Source organism: Engraulis encrasicolus, chromosome 2 (genome assembly GCF_034702125.1).
Source record: "Engraulis encrasicolus isolate BLACKSEA-1 chromosome 2, IST_EnEncr_1.0, whole genome shotgun sequence".
Lineage (NCBI taxonomy): Eukaryota > Metazoa > Chordata > Actinopteri > Clupeiformes > Engraulidae > Engraulis > Engraulis encrasicolus.
The window spans coordinates 47,478,304-47,500,660 of NC_085858.1; the positions used below are offsets into that span (position 1 = coordinate 47,478,304).

Consider the following 22,357-nt stretch of genomic DNA (forward strand, 5'->3'; position numbering starts at 1 on the left):
TTTTCATTTTATTGGGGTTTAATCACAGAACTACAGTAGAAAGGCTTCTAATATCACACCATATCTAGACAGTTTTTAATGTTATTTTTCTGTGGACAAATGCCATGTGGAATCATATATCCACCTCAATACATGTCAACACTATTGTCCATGTATTGAGGCAAATACAGTATATGTCCTCTACCTTTTCTGAGCGGGAATAGTATCTTGCCTTTAACCCTTGTAAGGTGTTCGTGTTTTTCTTACATAGAAGGTGTTCTTGTCATTTTGACCCAGGCATATAGAAATTATTAAATTAAAAAAGGAAAAATCATAGCGCATATTCATCCTCGTGTTCCCTTGATCCTTCTTGTGGATTTCTGTGTAGAACAGAAAGAGAGAGAGAAAATGGAGACGGTGGAGAAAGGGGAGAAAGTGAGTAAACTCAATCCAAGCTCTCAGATTGAACTGCTAGTGCTTTTCTCGCACAAGGTTGCAACATTGATGCACAACTGGAGGACCGAACAATATCTGCACTCCTTTTCCCACATCATTCACCCTCTGCCTTGTCTACTCAATATGTGATCAATTGCATCAAAGAGTTAAGAAAATATTGATATTATAAGCCCCCCAATATGATTCATGTTTCTCACAGAAAATGAGCCAAAGCCAGTGAATCTCAGTGTGAAACAATAGTAACTGATACTATTTTTCTCAAGCTAAAAATTACCTGAATGCCTCACAAGGGTTAAAGGGCTGGCTGGATCAAAATGAACAGCAGACTATAGTGGACGGCTGAAATTCATAGCCCAGACGATAACTGACGCTGAGCGGACTAGGGTGTACTGTAAACGTCGGCTCTGGTTGGATGACAACTTAAGAGTCAGCGTTCTGAAGTGTTGCTTAGAGCACACACATCACTACAGTGCATGTGTTATGGTTAGATAGATGGATGTAGAACATCTTTGATTTTATAAGTGATTTTTGAAAGGCCTCTAGCAAATGCTGCACATGTTCAAAACTATTTTAAATTGTCACTTTCATCTATTTTTCTGTCTAGCGGCACCTCCGCAGAATATATCAACTTCCATATATGTCAGCAGTGTCGACCGCTTCCCTCCCCTTACCGTCTCCCTGGGCACATCAACATGTCTGAGACAACACATCTACATTGTTTTGTTTCCCCATTTCTGAGATGGCGGCAAAGGGTCTTAAAGGTACACTGTGTGAGATTTTTAGTTTATTTCCAGAATGTATGCTGCCCATTCGCTAATGTTACCTTTTTCATGAATACTTACCTCCATCAAATTCAAAGTATTCATTATGACTGCAAAAATTGCACTTTTCACACATGAAAAGGGGGATCTTCTCCATGGTCCGCCATTTTGAATTTCCAGAAATAGCGATTTTTAGCTGCAAAAATGAGTGTACTTGGGCCATACTAGAAAATATTAGTTTATTACTTAGTAAACTTTCATGAAAAGATCAAATTTGGCAATAGGCAACCCAGTTTCAATGAGCAGCATAGTTGCAGTACCTTTTTTGACCATTTCCTGCACAGTGTACCTTTAACTTTTTTCATGAGCGGTAATCATGTTTTTGCCGTTAGAGGGGGAAGGTACTGTACAGTAAGGGCCTCTCACTGAACAGCAGGAGATGTGTTGTGCCATTGCCTCCCGAGACACCAGTGTCTTCCCTCTCCTGAGGTGTAATGATGTTTTGCCTGCCCGCGGAGAGAAGAGAAGAGAAGGATACTTTAAGGGCCTCTCGTTGAGCATCCGACCGAGCCCGGAAGGGGCTGGAGGTGGATTGTCCACCCACCCGCCACCATCTCTGCGTCTCACAGTGACATTGTAGCCAATTACTCCATGTGTGGGACCATCAGGAGCCACAGAGCCAGGAGAGCCACAGAGGTGACCTTACCTTCAGGTGTCAACATCCTCCTCCGTCGCACCGCTATAACTGAGAGCATGTATAAAGGTAAAATCTTAACCTTTAGATTTTTTGCACTGAAAAGGTGGTATTTAAAAATAGAGAGTGAACAGGTAGAAATCACACCAGTCTGACAGGAATGTCGGTCGGGGGGATGGAGGTCCTGAAGCATATCAAGCTCCAAGGAAAAGGAATGTGATATTTTCATAATTTCACCAGTAATACATTTTACATAAAACACTTTTTTTTCCATTGTCAAAGTACCGTACCCATTTCTTTTTTATAATTCACTACCAAAGGTTTTCTTAATCCACTTTCTCCTGCTCATTTCAACAATGGTGCCTAATTAAGTAGAAGCTGACAGGCATGATGTAATATGAGGTACCAGTACCCTCACAGGTGTACCATAGTCATTAGCAAGACCTCATATGTTAACTAAGATTCAGAGTTGTCACTGTGTAGGGATTTTCATTTCACAAGTGCTGCTTGCAATGGAGGAAAAAGTTGTTGACGTTGGATCCAATCAGCTAGCGAATCTCCTCTCAAGTGGCCCTTAGTGCAGTGTTGTTTGATGCGGTTGAAGATGGCGGCCTCTTTGTGTTTTCTCAATCACAAGGCAGCACACAGCAGTCTGAAATGTTAAAGAAGTCAAAACTAAAGACAGTGGATCTGTGGATTTGTTTTTTTCTGTTGAAATAAGCTATAAATGACAGTATGTTTTACCAAAAGCTGTCCCATCCCACCAGACAGACACAATGACATTTTAGGGACTCCAAAATCTATTGCATATTGCATATTTGACATTACACAAAAGATTAGTAGAGTAAGATGATCAATCTCGGCCTACTAAGGGGGCATTGTACCCTCTCTCTTCTCTTTCTGTGGCATTTGGTGACGTCTTGCATGAGATGTGAGCTACTGCCATCTACAGTGCCAAGGGAACTCCATTTATTCTTCTAAAGCCTCCAAAGGTCTCCTAACCACAGGTCTCCTAAAGGGGCGTTCACATGACATCACATGGCTCCAGTAAATGCACAGGCATCTCACTCTACTATACACTACTCTATTTGATTGCAATCACAGGTCAAAAAATGTACACCAAACTTTTTTATTACTCTCTTGAAGGGTTTTATCCCCTATGCTCTCATTCATTTCAACATTTTAGCAGAAGCCTAACTAATTGGGTAGAAGCACACAGATGATGGCACAATAGTTTCGCAGCTTCTCACAAGATAACAGGGATTCAAATCTGGTACTGCGTGTGTTATCAGTCTAGGTCCTTATTCCAAGTTTTGTTTACAATTTGGAAGAAAGGGTTGTTGACATTTGATCCAATCAGCAAGCAAGTATCCCCTCAAGTGGCAGCTACTACTGTGTGTTGATTGCGGTGATGGCGCTTGAAGCATCGTCTTGTTTTCTCAATTACATTGTCAGTCAGCAGAGCGGCCTTGCAATCAGTGTGTGGTGGGTAGAATTGTGCATAGTTCTAAGTTTTAAATTAGCTGTGTGATGAAGGCGAAATGAATGAAGCATGTGTTTAGTATAATTAAAAATATAAAAGGGATTTTATCCTGCTTTAAATAATGAGTTTTTAAAAATCATGATGACGGAATAAGGAATTGTCAAATAAAGTATTGTCAGTATAATTGTCCCATTGCAGATTTAACTTTACGATCAATGGCTGAAAAAAAAAGTTTGCAGCTGCTTCTACTATTTTTTCTGCTGGGCCAGATTTGGTCCCTGTGGGAGGAGGAGAATGGGGAGATGGGGGGGGGTGCCTCTGGCTCCCACATTACACCTGCCTGCTGTTCTCCTCACCTCTCATTTTAATCCTGGGGTGAGACATGACAGCCTCCTCCTCCCTCCTCCCCCCGAGGCGAGGCAAGGGCCCCCCCATCAGCGGGACTGATGAAATGGAGGGCAACCCGCTGAGAGGACCATGCAGCGCAGGGGAAGCACGCAACACCGATCCCTCATCCAGCCATCCGTCCAGCCATCCGTTCATCCTTTTCTTTCTGTTGTTCTCTTCCACTCGCTCGTTCACTTGTTCTCTCTGTCTGTCTGTCTGTCTCTCTGTCTCTGTCTCTGTCTCTGTCTCTGTCTCTCTCTCTCTCTCTCTCTCTCTCTCTCTCTCTCTCTCTCTCTGAGAGCCATTAGTGCCGTATCGGCCGCTCTACTGATCCCTAAGACATACAGGTGTCCACACACGCACGCACGCACAGATAGGGATACGGATACACGGATATGCACAAACACAGTCACACACACTCATGGTCACACAAAGGCACCAGAGCACACACACAAGCACAAAATGACTTGTCTATATGCGCATACACCAATGCACATACAGAAATATATGGGTAGATGACGTGACGTGTAAATTTTGCTGTCGCAGGCTCTTAAAATTAAGTAAATTCATGCTTTCAAAAGCTTTCAGAGCTTATACTGAAAAAGCTTTCAGAGCTTAAATAAGTATACTTAATTTTGAGTCAAATGTCACATTTGTCCTATGGTGTGACTGAGGCAAGCCTGGTTCTCCATATTAAAACATTTTTAAATAAATAATCAAAGCTCAGTCATTTGTCTAAACAACCCTGGCATGTTTTTCAAGGTGTCTATTTTAGCAAGTGGCAATGCTTAATTTTTTTCCTGTTTTTCTGAGACCGTATGGTCTTATGAAACTTTGTCGCAGAAAACAATGTCCTGTGGTGTGACATCATATTTTTGTTTAATTCTGTGGATAATTATCTATTGTTGAAGCTCCAGCGGTACATAAATTGTGACTTTAGACCCTTAAGAAGCCAATGGCAAAGGTGGATTTTAGATTTTTCTCTCAGAGTTCTTCAGTCAATCAATTATGTTTTGCTACCACAAGATGTATTAGTTTTGTAGTCCTTTGGTGTGACAGCCATAAAATACATTTTGACAATAGTGTATATTTTTCATATTTTTTTCTTATGTAGATGTATGAAAATGCATCTTACTAAAGGTGAAATTGTATTTCAGTTGGCAACGACATGGCTTTAAATTAACTCAAAAGCTCAAAAATCCTATGGTGTGATGGTAAAAGTCCTATGGTGTGATGGTAAAAGTCCTATGGTGTGACACTTTGGAGTATCACACCAAAGGACAAACAGGTCACACCAATGGACTAGATATTTGAGAAATAGCTTTTAAAACAACTGGTAGTACTTTTTTTGTTGTTGTTGTTTGACTAGATAAATATTGTGTATTCAAATTACTTATTCCTTTATTGGCCTTTGGAATTTATACTTTGATGCATTGTTGATTAATATTTGCTGTTGATTTTAGATACTGTCAAATGATATAAAATGTCATTAAAGGTGCTTTGAAACCATAAAATATAACTGTAACAGTGAAAGAAACATCAGTGAGAGAGTATATAGAGGAGTATAGATGAATAAAGTATGCTGAGGAGCAGTGGTGTAGTCTACTTTTTTATGAAGGATATACTGTATATTTGAGCATTTTTTGAAGTGGGTATACTGTATATATTTGTGCTATTCGAAATAATGGATCCATCAATTTTAAGAGGGTATACTGAAATCCCTGAAATGTAGAAGTGGGTATACTCCGTATACCCGCGTTCTACGTAGACTACACCACTGCTGAGGAGAGCTCAATATAGAGCATAAATGTGCTGTCCAGCTTGAGATACCAAACAGGCACTGGCCACTACACACTACAGGTTCAATGGTGTGACAGTCATAACATAGTAATGGGTGAGCGGTTAGGGTGTGTAAGAACCCAAAACGTAATAACTGCCCATAACGTAATAACTGCCCATAACGTAATAATTTGGGCGTAATAAAACCCATAACGTAATAACTTGCCCATAACGTAATAAAAATTCCTTACCCATAACGTAATAACTTGCCCATAACGTAATAAAAATTCCTTACCCATAACGTAATAACGTTCTGCCCATAACGTAATAAGTTATTACGTTATGGGCATGTTATTACGTTATGGGCCTTACACTAAAAAAAAGCTTTGATAATGTAATAACGATGCCCATAACGTAATAAGTAAGGGTTAACGTTCGGCGAGAAGGTCGCTACCGTGGAATAGCAGCACGACAGAGAGAATCTTTGGTCTTGTTCTCTCTGAAGTGCTGCTATTCCACAAAGCGACCGACTCGCCGAAAGTTAACCCGCTTATTATATGGATATACTTAAATGATTCACACATGCGGGGACATTGCTTTAGACCTATTTAATGTTAAGATTGTTGCTGTGCAAAACAAAACAGTGCCGTTGTGGAACACCGCTAGGCAACAGCTAGGTAGGCTAGCCAGGACAACAGGTGTTGTCTATCACAGCAGCTGATTAGAGTGACAAAAGACCGACCCCCTGCGGAGTGATATGAAACATTCGCTTTAGCCACTGACTTGTATACAAGCCAGTGGCTTTAGCAGTGAACGTCTTGTTGCCATTGACAGCGGTAGCCAGGACAACGGGTGCTGTCTATCACAGCAGCTGATTAGAGTCTTGTTGAAAAGTCGCTTTAGCAGTGAAAAGTCTTGTTGCCATTGACAGCGGTCTGTTATAGACCAACCCGTCCGTTATCGAAAAATAACAGACGTCCGAACGTTGGGGAGCCCCGTTGAAATGAATGGAGCATTCGACAGATGACGTCACAACCATATAATAACTGCCAGTAACGCACAGATGACTTCAGTATTTGCAATGCACTTTACTATTGTACTGTTCATATTTCGTCTGACCTCTATTGTTGCAGCAAATAACAGATTCTAGTAATCTCTAAGTAAAGTTTATGCTTGCTTGCTTGCTTTATCCTCTTTTGCAGGGCGGTAAAAATAGAAAATGGATCTCCTCCTAGGCCTTTCCAGATAGAGACACCGTTCAAACACTAAAACGACCGGCTCGGCTTGGAGATCATTTGTTCTGCTATAGCGTGTCCGTGTCTCTTGTTGTTTTTCCGCTTTTTGGCGATTTTGTGCAAGTTTGGGTCCCCATTGAAAACAATGGTAGAACCTTCATGAACCAAGGTTCCGCCACTCTAAAGATCAGAGTGTAGGAGGCTTTTTCGTTCATAAAACATCAACACTTTCACCTAGAAGTTTAGTTGACGCATTGTTAGCGAGCTCTATGGGATGTCTCCAAATTGTCAAAGTTTCATCTCCCAACTCCCATTACTTTTTAAATGGCAGGTGTGTAAAAACGACAGGGCTTTTACATTGGTTTTCCCATTGAGGCTTGAAGTGCCTTTTTCAAGAGGTCAGCGCATGTCCCACAAGAGGTCTATTTGTGACTGAACCGTTTAACCTATAAACTTCATTTAGAGAGATCACACGTATGACTCCGATCAGTAAGCAGGACACGTGCCAATTCCTTTTAGTTTTTTAGCAACATCAAGCTAAAGACAAAAAAACTGTTTCCGATTCTGCCCTCTGCCTTAGAGCACCATACTAACTGCCATTCAGTCAATCAGAACAGGTGCAGCCAATATAGGGTTCCATCTCAACTGTCACTTTCTCTCAACATTCTATTCTTAACGAGCAACTGCTCTGTAGTTCTAGAAGTCTATTGTTCAGCTCTTCAATGCAATGTAATATTGTCTTGCTGTAATGCTTTTCATAGGCAGCTGCTTGGCCCAATGGTAATAGTCCTGCAATATGGAGGTTGGGAGCTTGAATCCCACTCGGACTCATGTTGATTTTCAAAATTATATCATATGCAGTGTTCCTTATCCAATTTAAAAAATACCATGTATGTCATTTAGTATCAATGACAAAGGTGCTGGATTAGAGATATGGAGGTTGTGAGTTCGAATCCCACTCGGACCCATGTTGATTTTCAAAATTATATCATATGCAGTGTTCCTTAGTCAACTTAAAATACTATGTATGTCATTTAGTATCAATGGCAAAGGTCCTGGATTACAGATATGGAGGTTGTGAGTTCGAATCCCACTCGGACCCATGTTGATTTTCAAAATTATATCATATGCAGTGTTCCTTAGCCAACTTAAAATACCATGTATGTCGTTTAGTATATCCCCAAAACGCAGAGCTACAACACTTTCAAGATGGCTGAATCCAAGATGGCTGAATTGTTTGGCCCATAACTTCTGACTGGGTGGATGGATTTTTTCCCAACATTTCTTTTAGCTTTGTTTTCTCAATAGTACTTTGTTTCATCTCTGCCCCAAAAGGCAAGCCCGCTTCCAGCATTTTCTGTGAGAATGCAATCTATCCTTATCCTCTGCATTTCCTATGTGTTCAACTACGAAGTTATTAGCTATTATAATAATGACAAATGCATAGCCTACAGTATTCAAAATTTCAATTCCTTTAATGCAAACATTTGAACTGCAAATTTCATACATGAACTACACAAATAGTGAAATTAAATGTCTTTTGTTTGTTATACAAAAAATAATGTTAATTAAAATGACAGACTGCTATTCTGTATAAAATTCTATTTTACCAGAATACTTTTCATCATATTGAAATGTAAAACACACACACATACTGTAGCATCCTCAACATAAACATTAGGTAAAATGAGTTCAACATAAAATTGGCATTACTTTCCATAAATATCATGGCTGAAGTGTTGGAGTGTGCTGTGATCTTGCTTTGTTCTGACTCAAACTTTTAAATGTAAAAAATGTAAACAAACAAAATATGCATACTCAACATTAAACATAAGGTAGAATAACATCCACATCACTGACATTACTTTTTCCAGTAAATGTCCTTGATCTTGTACATTCCAAAGCCTACATGACTGAGAATTATCCAAGCTTTCATCCATTGGCTGTTCTTACATAATAAGCCTTTCAGTCGTGTGCTGAGACCGCTGCTGCGCCCAGCAGCCTTGTACAGCTTCATGATGCTTATTGATATGTCACCTCCACTGTCGCCTTCAAGTAGGCTCTCCACAAGAGCATCTCATATATATATATTTTTTATTAAACATGGTGCACAGCTGACGGATCAGGTGTGACACTAAAGCGATGGTTCAGGGTAGATTCACCCTAATGCCATTTGAACCGTGACATCCATCCAGTAGTCCACCCAAAGTGTTTTCTGGCTTGGGCGAACATTAGCAGAGTTACCGAGTTATTGTATGGCTATTCCGAATAGCTTGGCTTAAGTGCTATTGGCCATTCACATACATCTCCAAACCTACCTCAGAAAATTAACATGTCATGACACCAAACTTCTACAGTAGTACAAATATGGTCTCTATTCACCAAACTAAGCATTTGGAAGTTTGGAAATAGTGCTGGAGTTTATTATTATCAACTCAAGCTGAATAGATTCTGTCCTGCTAAAGCTTTGCCATCAGGGGCAGAGGCAGGATCAACATCAGGGACATAGACTGAGTCACCATCAGACAAGGAGGCAGCTTCAGCACCATGGTAGAACACTACTCCGAACCATCACTTTAAATGCCCCAAGCATGGCCATATCTTGTTCAAGGACAAAACCAATACTTTTCTGTAAAACCTCTGAAGGTTAATAGGGAGCTCCATGACACATGGGTTTTTCAGCACCAGGGGCAGAGGCATCATCAACATCAGAGACAGAGACAGGGTCACCATCAGGGACAGAGGCAGGGTCACCATCAGGAACAGAGGCAGGATCAACATCCGGAGTAGAGGCAGGGTCACCATCAGGAACAGAGGCAGGGTCACCATCAGGGGCAGAGGCAGGGTCACCATCAGGGACAGGGGCAGGATCAACATTAGAGACATAGGCAGAGTCACCATCAGACAAGGAGGCAGCTTCAGCTAAGGCCAAGACCTTTAGGTCTGAATACGTCGAACCGGACCGAACTGTTTGATATACCCACAAAAACTGAAAAGGGACTTGTGCTTCCTATGAGGACTCTTGTGCTTCCTGTGAGGACTCTTTTCAGTGTGTTCTATTTTTATTTTCAAGCAAAATAGTAAAATGGCCCCTGCTGGAAAACAGCCCCCTCTATTCTAATGAATCTATTCTCTTAATCCACTTCAATCTCAAATGTAAACTAGACTGCCTGTGCATATCCCCGAAACGCATATCCCCGAAACGCAACGCTTCCAGTCCCCCATCATTCCTACCACTCCCGTCCACCTTTTCATAAACCTATATGATAAATACAAAATATTAAAGAAATATAGTTAATATCTATACATAGATCAATGACGTGCATAGACTTAAAACCAAATGACTATTGTGAAAATGAAGCAAAAAATGGGGCAAATGGTAACACTGTTTTAATGGTTCACTATTACAGTGAATATACCACATTAGGTACAGTGTAATAACCATTGTAACAATATTTAATACCATGTAATACCAGTGTAACACCATGTACCAATTTTGTACTACATCATGTATTTTTGTGTAAGTGGTATTACATGGTATTGTATATTGTTACACTGGTATTACACTAGTATTACATGGTATTAAATATTGTACATTGGTTATTACACTGTACCTGGTATTGCATATTGTTACACTGGTATTACACTAGTATTACATGGTATTAAATATTGTTACACTGTACCTAAATAATATGGTAGATTCACTGAAATGGTGAACTGTTAAAATAAGGTAGTACCGGGCAAATCAATCCACCCAGTCAGAAGTTATGGGCCAAATAAAAATTCCGCCATTTTGAAACTGTTGACCTCCAAACTCAAATCAGTTCATGAACCTACCCTAGAGCATTAACACACCAAATCTGGGACAAATCCATCCGACTGGTCAGAAGTTATGAGCCAAACAAAAATTCGGCCATCTTGAATTCAGCCATCTTGAAAGTGTTGGCCTCCAAACTCGAATAAGTTCATGAACCTACCCTAGAGCATTAACACACCAAATCTGGGACAAATCCATCCGACTGGTCAGAAGTTATGAGCCAAACAAAAATTCGGCCATCTTGAATTCAGCCATCTTGAAAGTGTTGACCTCCAAACTCGAATCAGTTCATGAACCTGCCCTAGAGCATTCACCCAAAAAATCTGGGACAAATCCAAACATCCGTTCAAAAGTTATCGCGTTAACACGAAAGACCTTACGCGGCGGCGGCGGCGGCGGCGGCGCACGCAAAACCATTACATCCCCGACGCTCCGCGTTTCGGGGATATAAATATAGGCCTATTTCAAATAAATAATAAAATAAAAAAATAAATCAAATAAATTGTAAAATGTATTTTACAATGCATCACAATAATATAATATTTGATGTTCAGATGTCAGAAGTTCATTTAATTTGGTACAATGGTACAAACTGCACACAAGTATAGTGTTTCCATGAGGTCTTTCACATTGGAACGATTGGACAAGGCAGCATGGAATTTCCCAAGTTATAACGAGACTGCATTCCCACAGAAAATGCTAAAAATGCCGTGTGTGCTGAGTGCTAGCATAATAAATTTAGCATAAACCATCTACTCTGAGCTACTGCATATAGCATTGAAAACTGAAATAGCCTAACAGACTAGAGTCGTAGTTAATCATTTCATTTTGTACCATAATTAGCATTTTTAAGATAGTTTGTATAGTAATCATATCAGCTAACCTGCTTCAGTTTAGAAACAATATAAAAATATATATTTAATTATATCACATTAACATAACATAATAAGCAATATTACCATAATTGTGGGTTTGTTGATAATGACCCAAGGAAGAAGTGATTCAATTCACAAACCGGAACCAGGACTTTTTTAAAGATACTGTCAGGAGGATAGCTCAAAAACGAATAAATTTGGACGAAACTTTGTGGAGCTATTAGTAATGACCCAAGGAACAAGTGATTAAATTCCGGTGGTGATCCGGATCACGAACCGGAACCAGGACTTTTCAAAAGATTCTTCACTATCTAGACGCCCCCTAGTGACCAGAAATTGAATTGCGAGAACAGCACTAAAACAAGGCAGAAAGATTTAGGGTGTAACATGGTCAAATGTATCAAGCAGCATCCTTGGCGGAANTCTGTTGCTATTTGACGCTATTGGCTTTTTAATGTTTCAAATGAGCCCAAATGATTACATTACTGGCAGTTATTACGTTATGGGCATCGTTATTACATTATCAACGCTTTTTTTTAGAGTAAGGCCCATAATGTAATAACCTGCCCATAACGTAATAACTTATTACGTTATGGGCAGAACGTTATTACGTTATGGGTAAGGAATTTTATTACGTTATGGGCAAGTTATTACGTTATGGGTTTTATTACGCCCAAATTATTACGTTATGGGCAGTTATTACGTTATTGGCAGTTATTACGTTTTGGGTTCTTACAGGGTGTTAGACTTGCATCCCAGAGGTTGCCGGTTCGACTCCCGACCCGCCAGGTTGGTGGAGGGAGTAATCAACCAGTGCTCTCCCCCATCCTCCTCCATGACTGAGGTACCCTGAGCATGGTACCGTCCCACCACACTGCTCCCCATGGGGCGCCACTGAGGGCTGCCCCCTTGCACGGGTGAGGCATAAATGCAATTTCGTTGTGTGCAGTGTGCAGTGTTCACTTGTGTGCTGTGGAGTGCTGTGTCACAATGACAATGGGAGTTGGAGTTTCCCAATGGGCTTTCACACTTTCACATACCTACAAAAGTGTGATGGTCATGCCAAGGTCACACTTCAGTATGAGTCTTATGAGCTCTGCAGGTTACATTTAATGACCGCATGGCTGTCATTAAGAGTTACGATAGGCTGATAATCGACGATTCAAAGACTTATAAGTGTAAAGTGTAGGTCCATATTGACTACAACATTATATTATGATCAAAAGACAAAATAATCATGTTGATATATTTGTTTCTGGCTCAGTTTTGCATTTCTGTCCTTTAGTGTGACATGAATGTCCTACGGTGTGACATGTTTTAAACGCTCAAATATTTGTTTGAGGTAAACAATATGTTTGATAAACACTGAATATTGCATTAGGGAAGAACAAATTATCGTCCCTGAAAAGTTAGTATAAATTCGGACAATTTTGAACATTTAAAAGAAAGATATCCCTGTTTTTCCTCGAAGGTTTCTAATAATCTCACATCTAATGGGAAAAAAAATACTTAAATGGTAATTTTTCATTAAATTAAGACTTAAAAAAATTGCAATAAATAGGAAGAGTGTAACAATGTTCATAAAACTCCATCAAGCCATTTCTACATTACTTAATATATTTATTTCTTAACGTCACACCAAAGGACATATTTTCTGCAAATTGCTTTATCAACGTAAATAAATAATCAATGAATAGACCAACATTGTGACCACTTAGATTTTTTGAAAGATTAATTGCTGCATTACATAGACATATACTTTTTCCCCTCATAAAAAATGTTTTGTGAAAAAAATGTTTTTTGCTGCCTATCCGTCATCTGCCCATATATACATTATATGCACACGCACGCACACACACACACACACACACACACACACACACACACACACACACACACACACACATGCACGCACGCACACAAACACACACACAAATACACAAATATGCATTCACACTTGCTTACACAAATACCACCACTGCCCATCATCATCATCATCGCTCTAAAGTGAAGGGAGTTTCACAGCAGTGTTGTGATCGGTCATCATTCCTGAGAACAGGCTTTTTCACAGCTCTGTGAGCACAAAAGCACACAGGCACACGCACACACACACATACATACATGCGCGCACACACACACACACACACACACACACACACACACACACACACACACAAACACATGCAAGCACGCGCGCACATACACATGCACACACACACAGACACATGACACATGCACACACACACACACACACACACACACACACACAGCTCTGTGAGCACGCAGGCATCCACCAGGGGACTATAGATCAATCAGAGTCTGTCCTCATGCTTGGCTGAGACACTGAAAACACTTCAGTCCAGAGAGAAGCTTTTAAACGGAGCTGTCAAAGTGGCAATGGGAAGGATAATAACACATTTTGGTTTTTAACTTATTTAGAACAATATTTGGGAAAAAAAACCCATCAAATTGGCTTTTTATGAAATAAAAAAAATCACATGTTTAATAATTTGCACATATTTCAATGCTGTGGGGGTTTTCTTTGGAACAGCGCGTGTGGTAGATGGACAGCTAGAGGGGACACGAGGAAAGCTGCCACTTTTATGGAAACAGCAGTTTAAGTGAGTGTTTCTTAACCTGGGGGGCGCCAGAGATTGCAGTGGGTCTGCAAAATATTGTGTGCGTTGAGGTTGTGACCAACATTCTGCTTGTGACACAAGTAGACCAAATCAAAACCAAATTCACACATATTTTGTTCCCCATGTAAAATCATGAAGGTATTGATTAATGTCTTGAGCAAGAGTCACTGTCATTAATAACTAAAATTGTCTCAAGTACATTTAAAAGAAAAAAAGGTTTAGAACCACTGCTTTAAGTGACTCCATTGTAGATCAGAAAAAAGAGAACCTGTGTTTCAGGTCTGTAACACATCATCAGTGTTCCGTTGTGGAGAGGTAGGATGAATTCTCTGTCGCCATGGAAGCAGCCAGTGAGATGTGTGTGTGTGTGTACTGTGTGTGTGTGTGTGTGTGTGTGTGTGTGTGTGTGTGTGTGTGTGTGTGTGTGTGTGTGTGTGTGTGTGTGTGTGTGTGTGTGTGTGTGTGTGTGTTTGAAAGAACAATAAACCCATGTGTGTCTCCGCATACAGTAGCCTATATGCTGTTCTGATGTCAAGAGTCCTTATAATAGCTGGAGAAGCGAGGTGTCCTTGTGTCTTTTCGAGAGAGGCTGCTAAAAGGCAATGAGCGCAGTTACAGTACATGCGAGGAATATTCTGATTCTAAATGGAAGCGTGGCAGTGGTTTGGTTTGTGCACATGTTATGTCAACCCTTTTATTCATTGCGAAGGTGGCGTGTTCGGGGAATATTCCAGTTCCGCTTCTAATGTTGCACACATGTAAACGGAATATTAAAATAAAGATTTGAAAGTTTGCAGCTGCGTCTACTATTATTTTTCGGCTGGGCCAGATTTGGTCCCTGTGGGAGGAGGAGAATGGGGAGGTGTGTGTGTGTGTGTGAATAGCCTAGTGACAACATTCCGTTTAAAACTGAAATATAATGTGTTTTGAACTACACTCAACACCACCCATCACGAGGGACATGTTCAGAAATCCATGTTCAGAAATGCAGGAGTGGTTAGTAGTCTACACTGTTTGAATGCAGAGCAGGTGTGCACGCTGGCAGGCAGACAGGCAGGCTGGAAAGCTTCCCGCGTGGCAGTTGAACAACGGATGAAAGTGAAGATAATTTGTTTGTTTTGTTTTTGCATATGAATGGGAAAACTCTGTTCGCTGGGTCCAGGTTAAGTGGTTGCTCTCTGGCTGCAGGCTATGAGTACTGTTGTGTACGTGTCTAAACAAGTCCGACAGGCGGACAAAGATGTGTCCACTTGTTGCTTATTGATGTAAATGAATGAATACAATTGGGATATCACAATCCGGTAGTAGAGGAAAAGCACAAATATGAAGAGAGTAACGCGAAAAATGCCAGCGAAGATCGTGTTTTGGCCGACAGAGAAAAGACGGACAGAGAAAAATGTTTGTCCATTTGCAACACTCATCAGACTACACATGTTGCAGTAAACACCACTGACACAGTGCAAATATACAGTGGATTTTACCACTGACCTGTCTGTCTGTCTGTCTGTCTGTCTGTCATATGTGTTGGTCTTTCTGTCTGTCTGTCTGTCTGTCTGTCTGTCATATGTGTTGGTCTTTCTGTCTGTCTGTCTGTCAAGTGTGTCGGTCTGTCTGTGGGTCGGTCGGTCTGTCTGTCTGTCCCTCTAATGTTTCCTACAGACCATTTTTAATCAAGGTAGGCGGGAGGATGGGTGGTTAGCTGCTATCCGAGACATATGACTATCCTCATTGGAAAGGCTATGTTATGTAGCCTCATGTGAAAAAGGGTAAGAAAGCACCCGAAAAATAAATAGACTGTGTTGTAATTTTCCATACATCAAAAGGGGAATCATCTCCATGAATTTCCAGAAATAGGCATTTTTAGCTACAAAACGTACTGTCCTTTGGTCATACAAGTAAATATTGGTTTATTATTTATTAATATTTATGAAAAGATCAAATTTGGCAATAAGCAGCACAGTTTCAATGAGAAGCATAGTTGCAATACCTACTCTGGCCACAATCCTACGCGGTGGACCTTTAAATTGTATTCTCAACACTGAATCTTGATGTTTTCAGGGAACATAGTCAAGGTGCTATAGGAATTTGTTGACTTGACTATAAAGTGCTGAGGGAGATTCTGTGTCTGTTTGTTCATTCATCTGACACTCCGTTCGCCTGTCTCATCATGGTCTGTTTCACTTGAGATGAAAGTATTTATTTTGCATTCAAATAATGTCACTCCGTCTGTCCGTCAGCCTGTCCATTTTGACTGTCTTTGTTCTTTCCACACTTGAAAGTAAGCATTTTGTATTCAAGTAATGTCCATGTGATCATATAGCCTTAAAAAATCAGGCTTCAATCACAGAGACAAAAGATGTTACCCATGCATAGGACCGGGTGAAATAAAAGGCCTCCACTTTAATTGGGCTCCTTGTTGTGAAATTACAGCCCCGGGCATTGTGTAAGTCGATGGAGGTTTTCAGTCTGGGATCCCAATTACATGGCCTTCATACAGTATGCCTTTATGAAAGATGAGGATTTCCTTTTGTGTATAAGGCACTCGAGTGAAAGTAACCTACTCTATCAAGGTAACAGTAAATGCTATGTGTGTGCCTTTACGTCTTTGTTCTCTCACCAAGAGCAGCAGCATGTCTCAATTTCGCGCTGAATGTTCCTACACAATGGTACACCTGTAGGTCATGATATTAATGTCTCTTCGAACCACGCTGCAATGGAGAATAGACTCGACTGCTGATGGCCTGTGTAGTCTCATCGCTGCTAAAAGTAAAAGCTGTGCATTCAGCCTCCACTGGTGATTTCTTCATCGGTTGACAGCTATGTGTGTGCATGTGTACTGTATGTGTACGCGTGTGCATGCGTGCGTACTTGTGTGAATCACTGTCCATCTGTAGAGAAAGACCAACATTTTTTTCAGAGTCAAAGGAGAAAACAGGGGAAGATGCAGGGATTATAAAAGATGAGAAAGCTGATAGACAATGGAGGAAAGAAAGACAGAAAGAAAGAAAGAAAGAAAGAAAGAAAGAAAGAAAGAAAGAAAGAAAGAAAGAAAGAAAGAAAGAAAGAAAGAAAGAAAGAAAGAAAGAAAGAAAGAAAGAAAGAAAGAAAGAAAGAAAGAAGGAAAAGGTGCACAGCCAGCATAGAAGGAAGGACAGAGTTAAGTAATAACCCTTGGGAAAAAAACGTCCCAGAGATCAGTGGAGATAGATGAGCAGCTCCCAACCCTCAACAGCAGCAAAACCGTATGCCCATGATCAAAACCCCCATCACGGCTCTCTCTCTCTCTCTCTCTCTCTCTCTCTCTCTCTCTCTCTCTCTCTCTCTCTCTCTCTCTCTCTCTCTCTCTCTCTCTCCTGCACCAGCAATGGCCCATGGGGCACTCTATGAAGTTCACAAGGCATGCATTTCATCACAGGTCTGGTACTGTTGAGTGTGCGGATGGAGGGATGGGGGTGTTGAGTGGAGGGATGGAGATGGAGGGATGATCGGGGAGGGGATGTCTATTGAGGACATGGAACGGATGGGGCGAGTAGCGTAGAGTAGAGGAGAGGAGGAGTGTGGCCCTGGAGGAAGGAAGGAACACAGAGGAGAGGAGAGGAGAGGAGAGGAGCGGAGAGGAGAGGAGAGGAGAGGAGAGGGGGAGAGGAGAAGAGAGAGGGATAGGAGAGGAGGGGAGGGGAGAGGAGAGAGGGATAGCAGGGGAGAGGAGAGGAGAGGAGAGGAAGAGTGCTGTTATTAAAGGTCTGTGTAGGAACGGGGGAGCGAGCGCTGCATTATTGATGACGACAAGGGGAAAGTGGAAGGACACATGCTTACAAGCCTACAATACTGTACTGTAGCAACTTGAAAGCAGTACAGTACTAGCCTGATTATCATCGACGTTCAAATCTCTTTGAGACTTGGTCTGACCAAGAGCACGTCTGAAGAAGGGGTAAAACCCGAAACGTCACGAAAAAATAAAATATTGGGAGCAAAAGAAATCCTGGTCGTGCAGCGGACTTTTTTCTCAGAATCATCTGACCAAGAGCATAACAATGAACATTTCCCAAACGTCATTTCCCAAATGGAACTCCCTTGGTTTGCTTATGGTTATTTGCTTACCGACAAAGTGGGAGGAGTTCCCGTATTTTCGGGAAGTCAGAAAGTACTTGCATTGCTCTTGACCTGACTAGTTGCAACGCTGAAAGTGTTGCGTCACTAGGAGGGCACAAGCCTGGCTAGTACAGTACAGTATGGAGCAGAGCACTGCATGTCAAAAAGAGACATCGGTCTGAAAAAGATTGGGTGCAGGACTAGTAAAATCACATGAAAACTGAAAGTAAAGTCAGCGACACCAAGTTCCCGTTTCTGTTATTTTTGATGCTGCCCGAAACGTCACATTAAAATAAGAGAAATGGGAGCTTGGTGTCGCAGACTTCACGTATCAGTTTTCATGCAGAGCACTGCATGCACATGCATCTGCCTCAGAAGCTTCTCATTAAAGCCAGGGAAATAGCAGAAACAAAAGAGGCAAACACAGTATCTAAATGTTTGGGGTTTTTTATCCGTTTGGAAGGGAACAGACAGGACACATTCTTTCAAGTACAGTACAGACTATGACTGGGCAGTATACCGTTAACGTGACAACAATTTTCACCTACACAAGGTTCACTTTTTGACGAGAGTTTTTTTAACGTTTTTATTCCAAAAAAGTGATAAAAAAAAATAGAAATGGATGAATTCAGGATTTTATCACATTTTTAAATTTAATTTCAGCCTTTTCTTCAGAAACATTGAGATGTGGGGGGAAATTGCCGCTTCGCTTATGAAAACAAATCGTGCAGAGAACGGTGAGATTAATTTTCATCAAGAAAACCGTGATACGCATTTTTTCCAGAACCGCCCAGCCCTAGTACAGACTGTAGAGCAGTACAGTATGGAGCACTGCACGCACGTACAGCAGTCTCAGGTGCTTCTGGGTAGAACCAATGAACTATCAAAAGGACATATGAAAACGCAGTGTTCAACGTGAGGGCAGGACACCTGCTTGCAAACAGACTGTAGAGACTGTAGAGACTGAAGCACAATATATGGAGCATCGCGCGCAACAGTCACAGGTGCTTCTCTGTAGCACCAAGGGAATAGCAAAACGAAAGAGGAGTATCCAGTATCCAATGTTTTGTTTTTCTCTGTTGTTACCACATGGTAAGGTTGGCGAGAGGACCCATTTACATGGCTACATGGTATAATGGAACCATAAAGGTATAAAGGACCATGTGTATCAAGTTTTTTTATCTGTTGTTTTTCAGTATGGTGTTAGAATGTGTTAGATTGTTCTTTTTCTCTGAGGTTTGGGGGATTGGGGGATCATGGCAGACACGAGCAACCACTTTCGTTGGTGTGTCCCAAAGGCTGTGATTTTGATTTTCATTGTGAACATGTCAGGCATTTCAGGAAGGAAAATGGCATCAGCATAGTTATTTGTCAGTCAAAAACTGCTTTTTGTGAAGCCCCTCACCTACACACACACACACACACAGACATACACACGCACACGCACACTCACACACATATAGTACACACACACACACACACACTCTCTCTCTCTCTCTCTCTCTCTCTCTCTCTCTCTCTCTCTCTCTCTCTCTCTCTCTCTCTCTCTCTCTCTCTCTCTCTCTCTGTACTCCTTCTCCTCATTTTATGTCAGTGCATAGCTGTGGCATCTGTTCCCTCTCCTCATCATGTGCTGTGCATATGGAGGCCCATATATGCATATATGCACAATGTGTGAACATTAAATGGATGAGACCTGTGACCCAAATGGCTGATCAGGGGCCTGTAACCTATATGAGCTGCCTGCAGTGCCCATTGTGGAGTCAGCTGCTGGCCTGAGGGCAGTTGCCCTTGGTTTGGTCTTTTAAACGGTTTTAGCGTTCTTTCAAACACACTCACACACACATACCATACATACAAGCCGGCATGCACACACTCCACTACACATAAACACTTAGACACACACGCGCGTGCGCACGCGCGCGCACACACACACACACACACACACACACACACACACACACACACACACACACACACACACACACACACACACACACGCGCGCGCGCGCGCACACGCGCACACTCACACGCACTCGTTGAAAGTCACATGGAAAGATGGGGAAGGAGAGTGCTTCCCAAGGTCACTTTTATGTGAACAATAGCCGTACGCATTTAGCCTTAACAGACAAGAGGCCTGACAGCCAGGCACCATTATGGCTAATACAGAACACAGATGCTCTCATGCTCTCATCTCTCCCCCTTTCTCCCCTTCATTCTCTCTCCTTTTCTCTCTCTTCTCTCTCTCTCTCTCTCTCTCTCTTCCTCTGCTCTCTCTACTAAAAAAAAATGATGTTCTGACGGCTTTGTAACAATGTGACTTTTGGTCCAATAAAGGACGTTTTAAAACTCTCTCTCTCTCTCTCTCTCTCTCTCTCTCTCTCTCTCTCTCTCTCTCTCTCTCTCTCTCTCTCTCTCTTACCTTCTTCTTTTTTTTCTCTCCTTTCTTTCCTCCCCACTTTCTGCCTCGTCTTCTCACTTATCTCACTTCATCTCAAAGTCTTTTCTTCCATTTGAACTCTCTCCTTTTCTCCAGGTGAAGGCTAATGGCTAATGTCTTCAACGTATTTTTTTCTCTCTCTTGCTTTTGTGTTGCAGAATAAAGTGCTGGATATTGACGGGGTTAAAGTGAAGCTGCAGGTAAGAGAGTCTATTCACTTGGTCATGTGACATCTTATGTAGCCTACTAAACTACCCACATGCACGTACACACAAGCATGCACGCACGCACACATGTACGCACAGACATTCACACGCACCCTCCTCCACATGCACACACACATGCACACACACCCCTACCCTTGAGGCCCTTGATCTGCATGCATACGTATGCTAATCCCTATGCTGAGAGAGAGCGAGAGAGGGAGAGAGAGAGAGAGAGAGAGAGAGAGAGAGAGAGAGAGAGAGAGAGAGAGAGAGAGAGAGAGAGTGTTTACAAGCAAATATAACTGGAGCCTTAGAGCTCTTCTCTTCTCTTTACCTATTAAAAGTTTCTAACAGGGCTTTGAACCATAATTTTTTTCCAAACGTTCCGTTCCGAACAGAAACGGAATTATAACGTTTCCGGTTATGCGTTCCACCAATAAGTTGACGTTCCCGAACCGGTTAGAACAGAAAAATACTGTTCCCGGAACGGTTAATTTCGTTCCTGTCAGCTGATTACTCCCATAGGCCTAACTGATGTTAATTAACCAAGAAAGACGGAAGTGCAAATGAGTCAGCCTACATTCCAAACTGTTTATTCAAGCAGATGAAAAGAATATCCTCCAGAATTTTGTCATTTAGGGACGACCTAAGCGGAGAAGCGGAGAATAAACCTCAATGATGAAAATGCACGCTCCACGCTGACTTGGGTCACGGGGAGCGCTATGATGGACATTGTGAGTTTGTGCATATTTAAAGCGGCCATGGATGCCCTATAACGTTGAACATTCTTGGTGCGCTTTACACGCGCTTCTCTGCAATGTCTTACAATGATACAATGGAAACCTTGCCCTTTTGTATGACAATGGGTTCTCTTATTTAAGATGTGGAGTGGAGACTTTGTAGTCCACAGCTCTCTCTCCATTCAGTCAGAGAATGTCCGATGTCACACAGGACGTGAACCTCAGCCGTCATGGTAACGTGCGCAGGAAAATAATTACTTTTTTTTTTGTTTGAGGAACGGTATTAACCGGTTACCATTACTTTTAAATAAGTGTTCCTGTTCCAGAACAAAAAAAATAATAACGTTTCCGGTTTCGTTTCTGTTCCCTGTAAAATACAAAAAGTTCCCGGTTTTCGTTTTCGTTCCTTGAACCGGTTCAAAGCCCTGGTTTCTACACTACGATATTGGCACATAGTATTCATACTTTTTCATTACTTTTGCACATGCACACACGCACACACGCCCGACACCCCCACACACTCACGCATGCACACACGCATACACACACGTGCTGTTATAAGCTTTGCACAGGGCTGGACTAGCCATCTGGCATAGCGGGCATTTCCCGGTGGGCCCTGCACCGTCGTGGGCCTCTATTTTCAAAAATGTAAAAAAATCTATTGGGTTTTTTACATTTATGAAAAAAGGGGTCCAGGAGGGTGCAGGGCCCACCTGTCAGTCAGTTCTATAGCGGGCATTTTCCGGTGGGCCCTGCACCCTCGTGGGCCCCTAT

At 41.6% G+C, this 22,357-nt stretch overlaps 1 protein-coding gene across 1 annotated transcript in view; it reads left to right on the top strand.

Annotated features, from left to right (window-relative positions):
• Positions 1-22,357, top strand: part of LOC134439867 (ras-related protein Rab-26-like) — a 226,413-nt gene that overhangs the window by 58,815 nt on the left and 145,241 nt on the right. Inside the window, exon 3 of the mRNA XM_063189775.1 lies at positions 20,796-20,837. Coding sequence (XP_063045845.1) covers positions 20,796-20,837 — 42 coding nt within the window. The remainder of the gene's footprint in view (positions 1-20,795; positions 20,838-22,357) is intronic.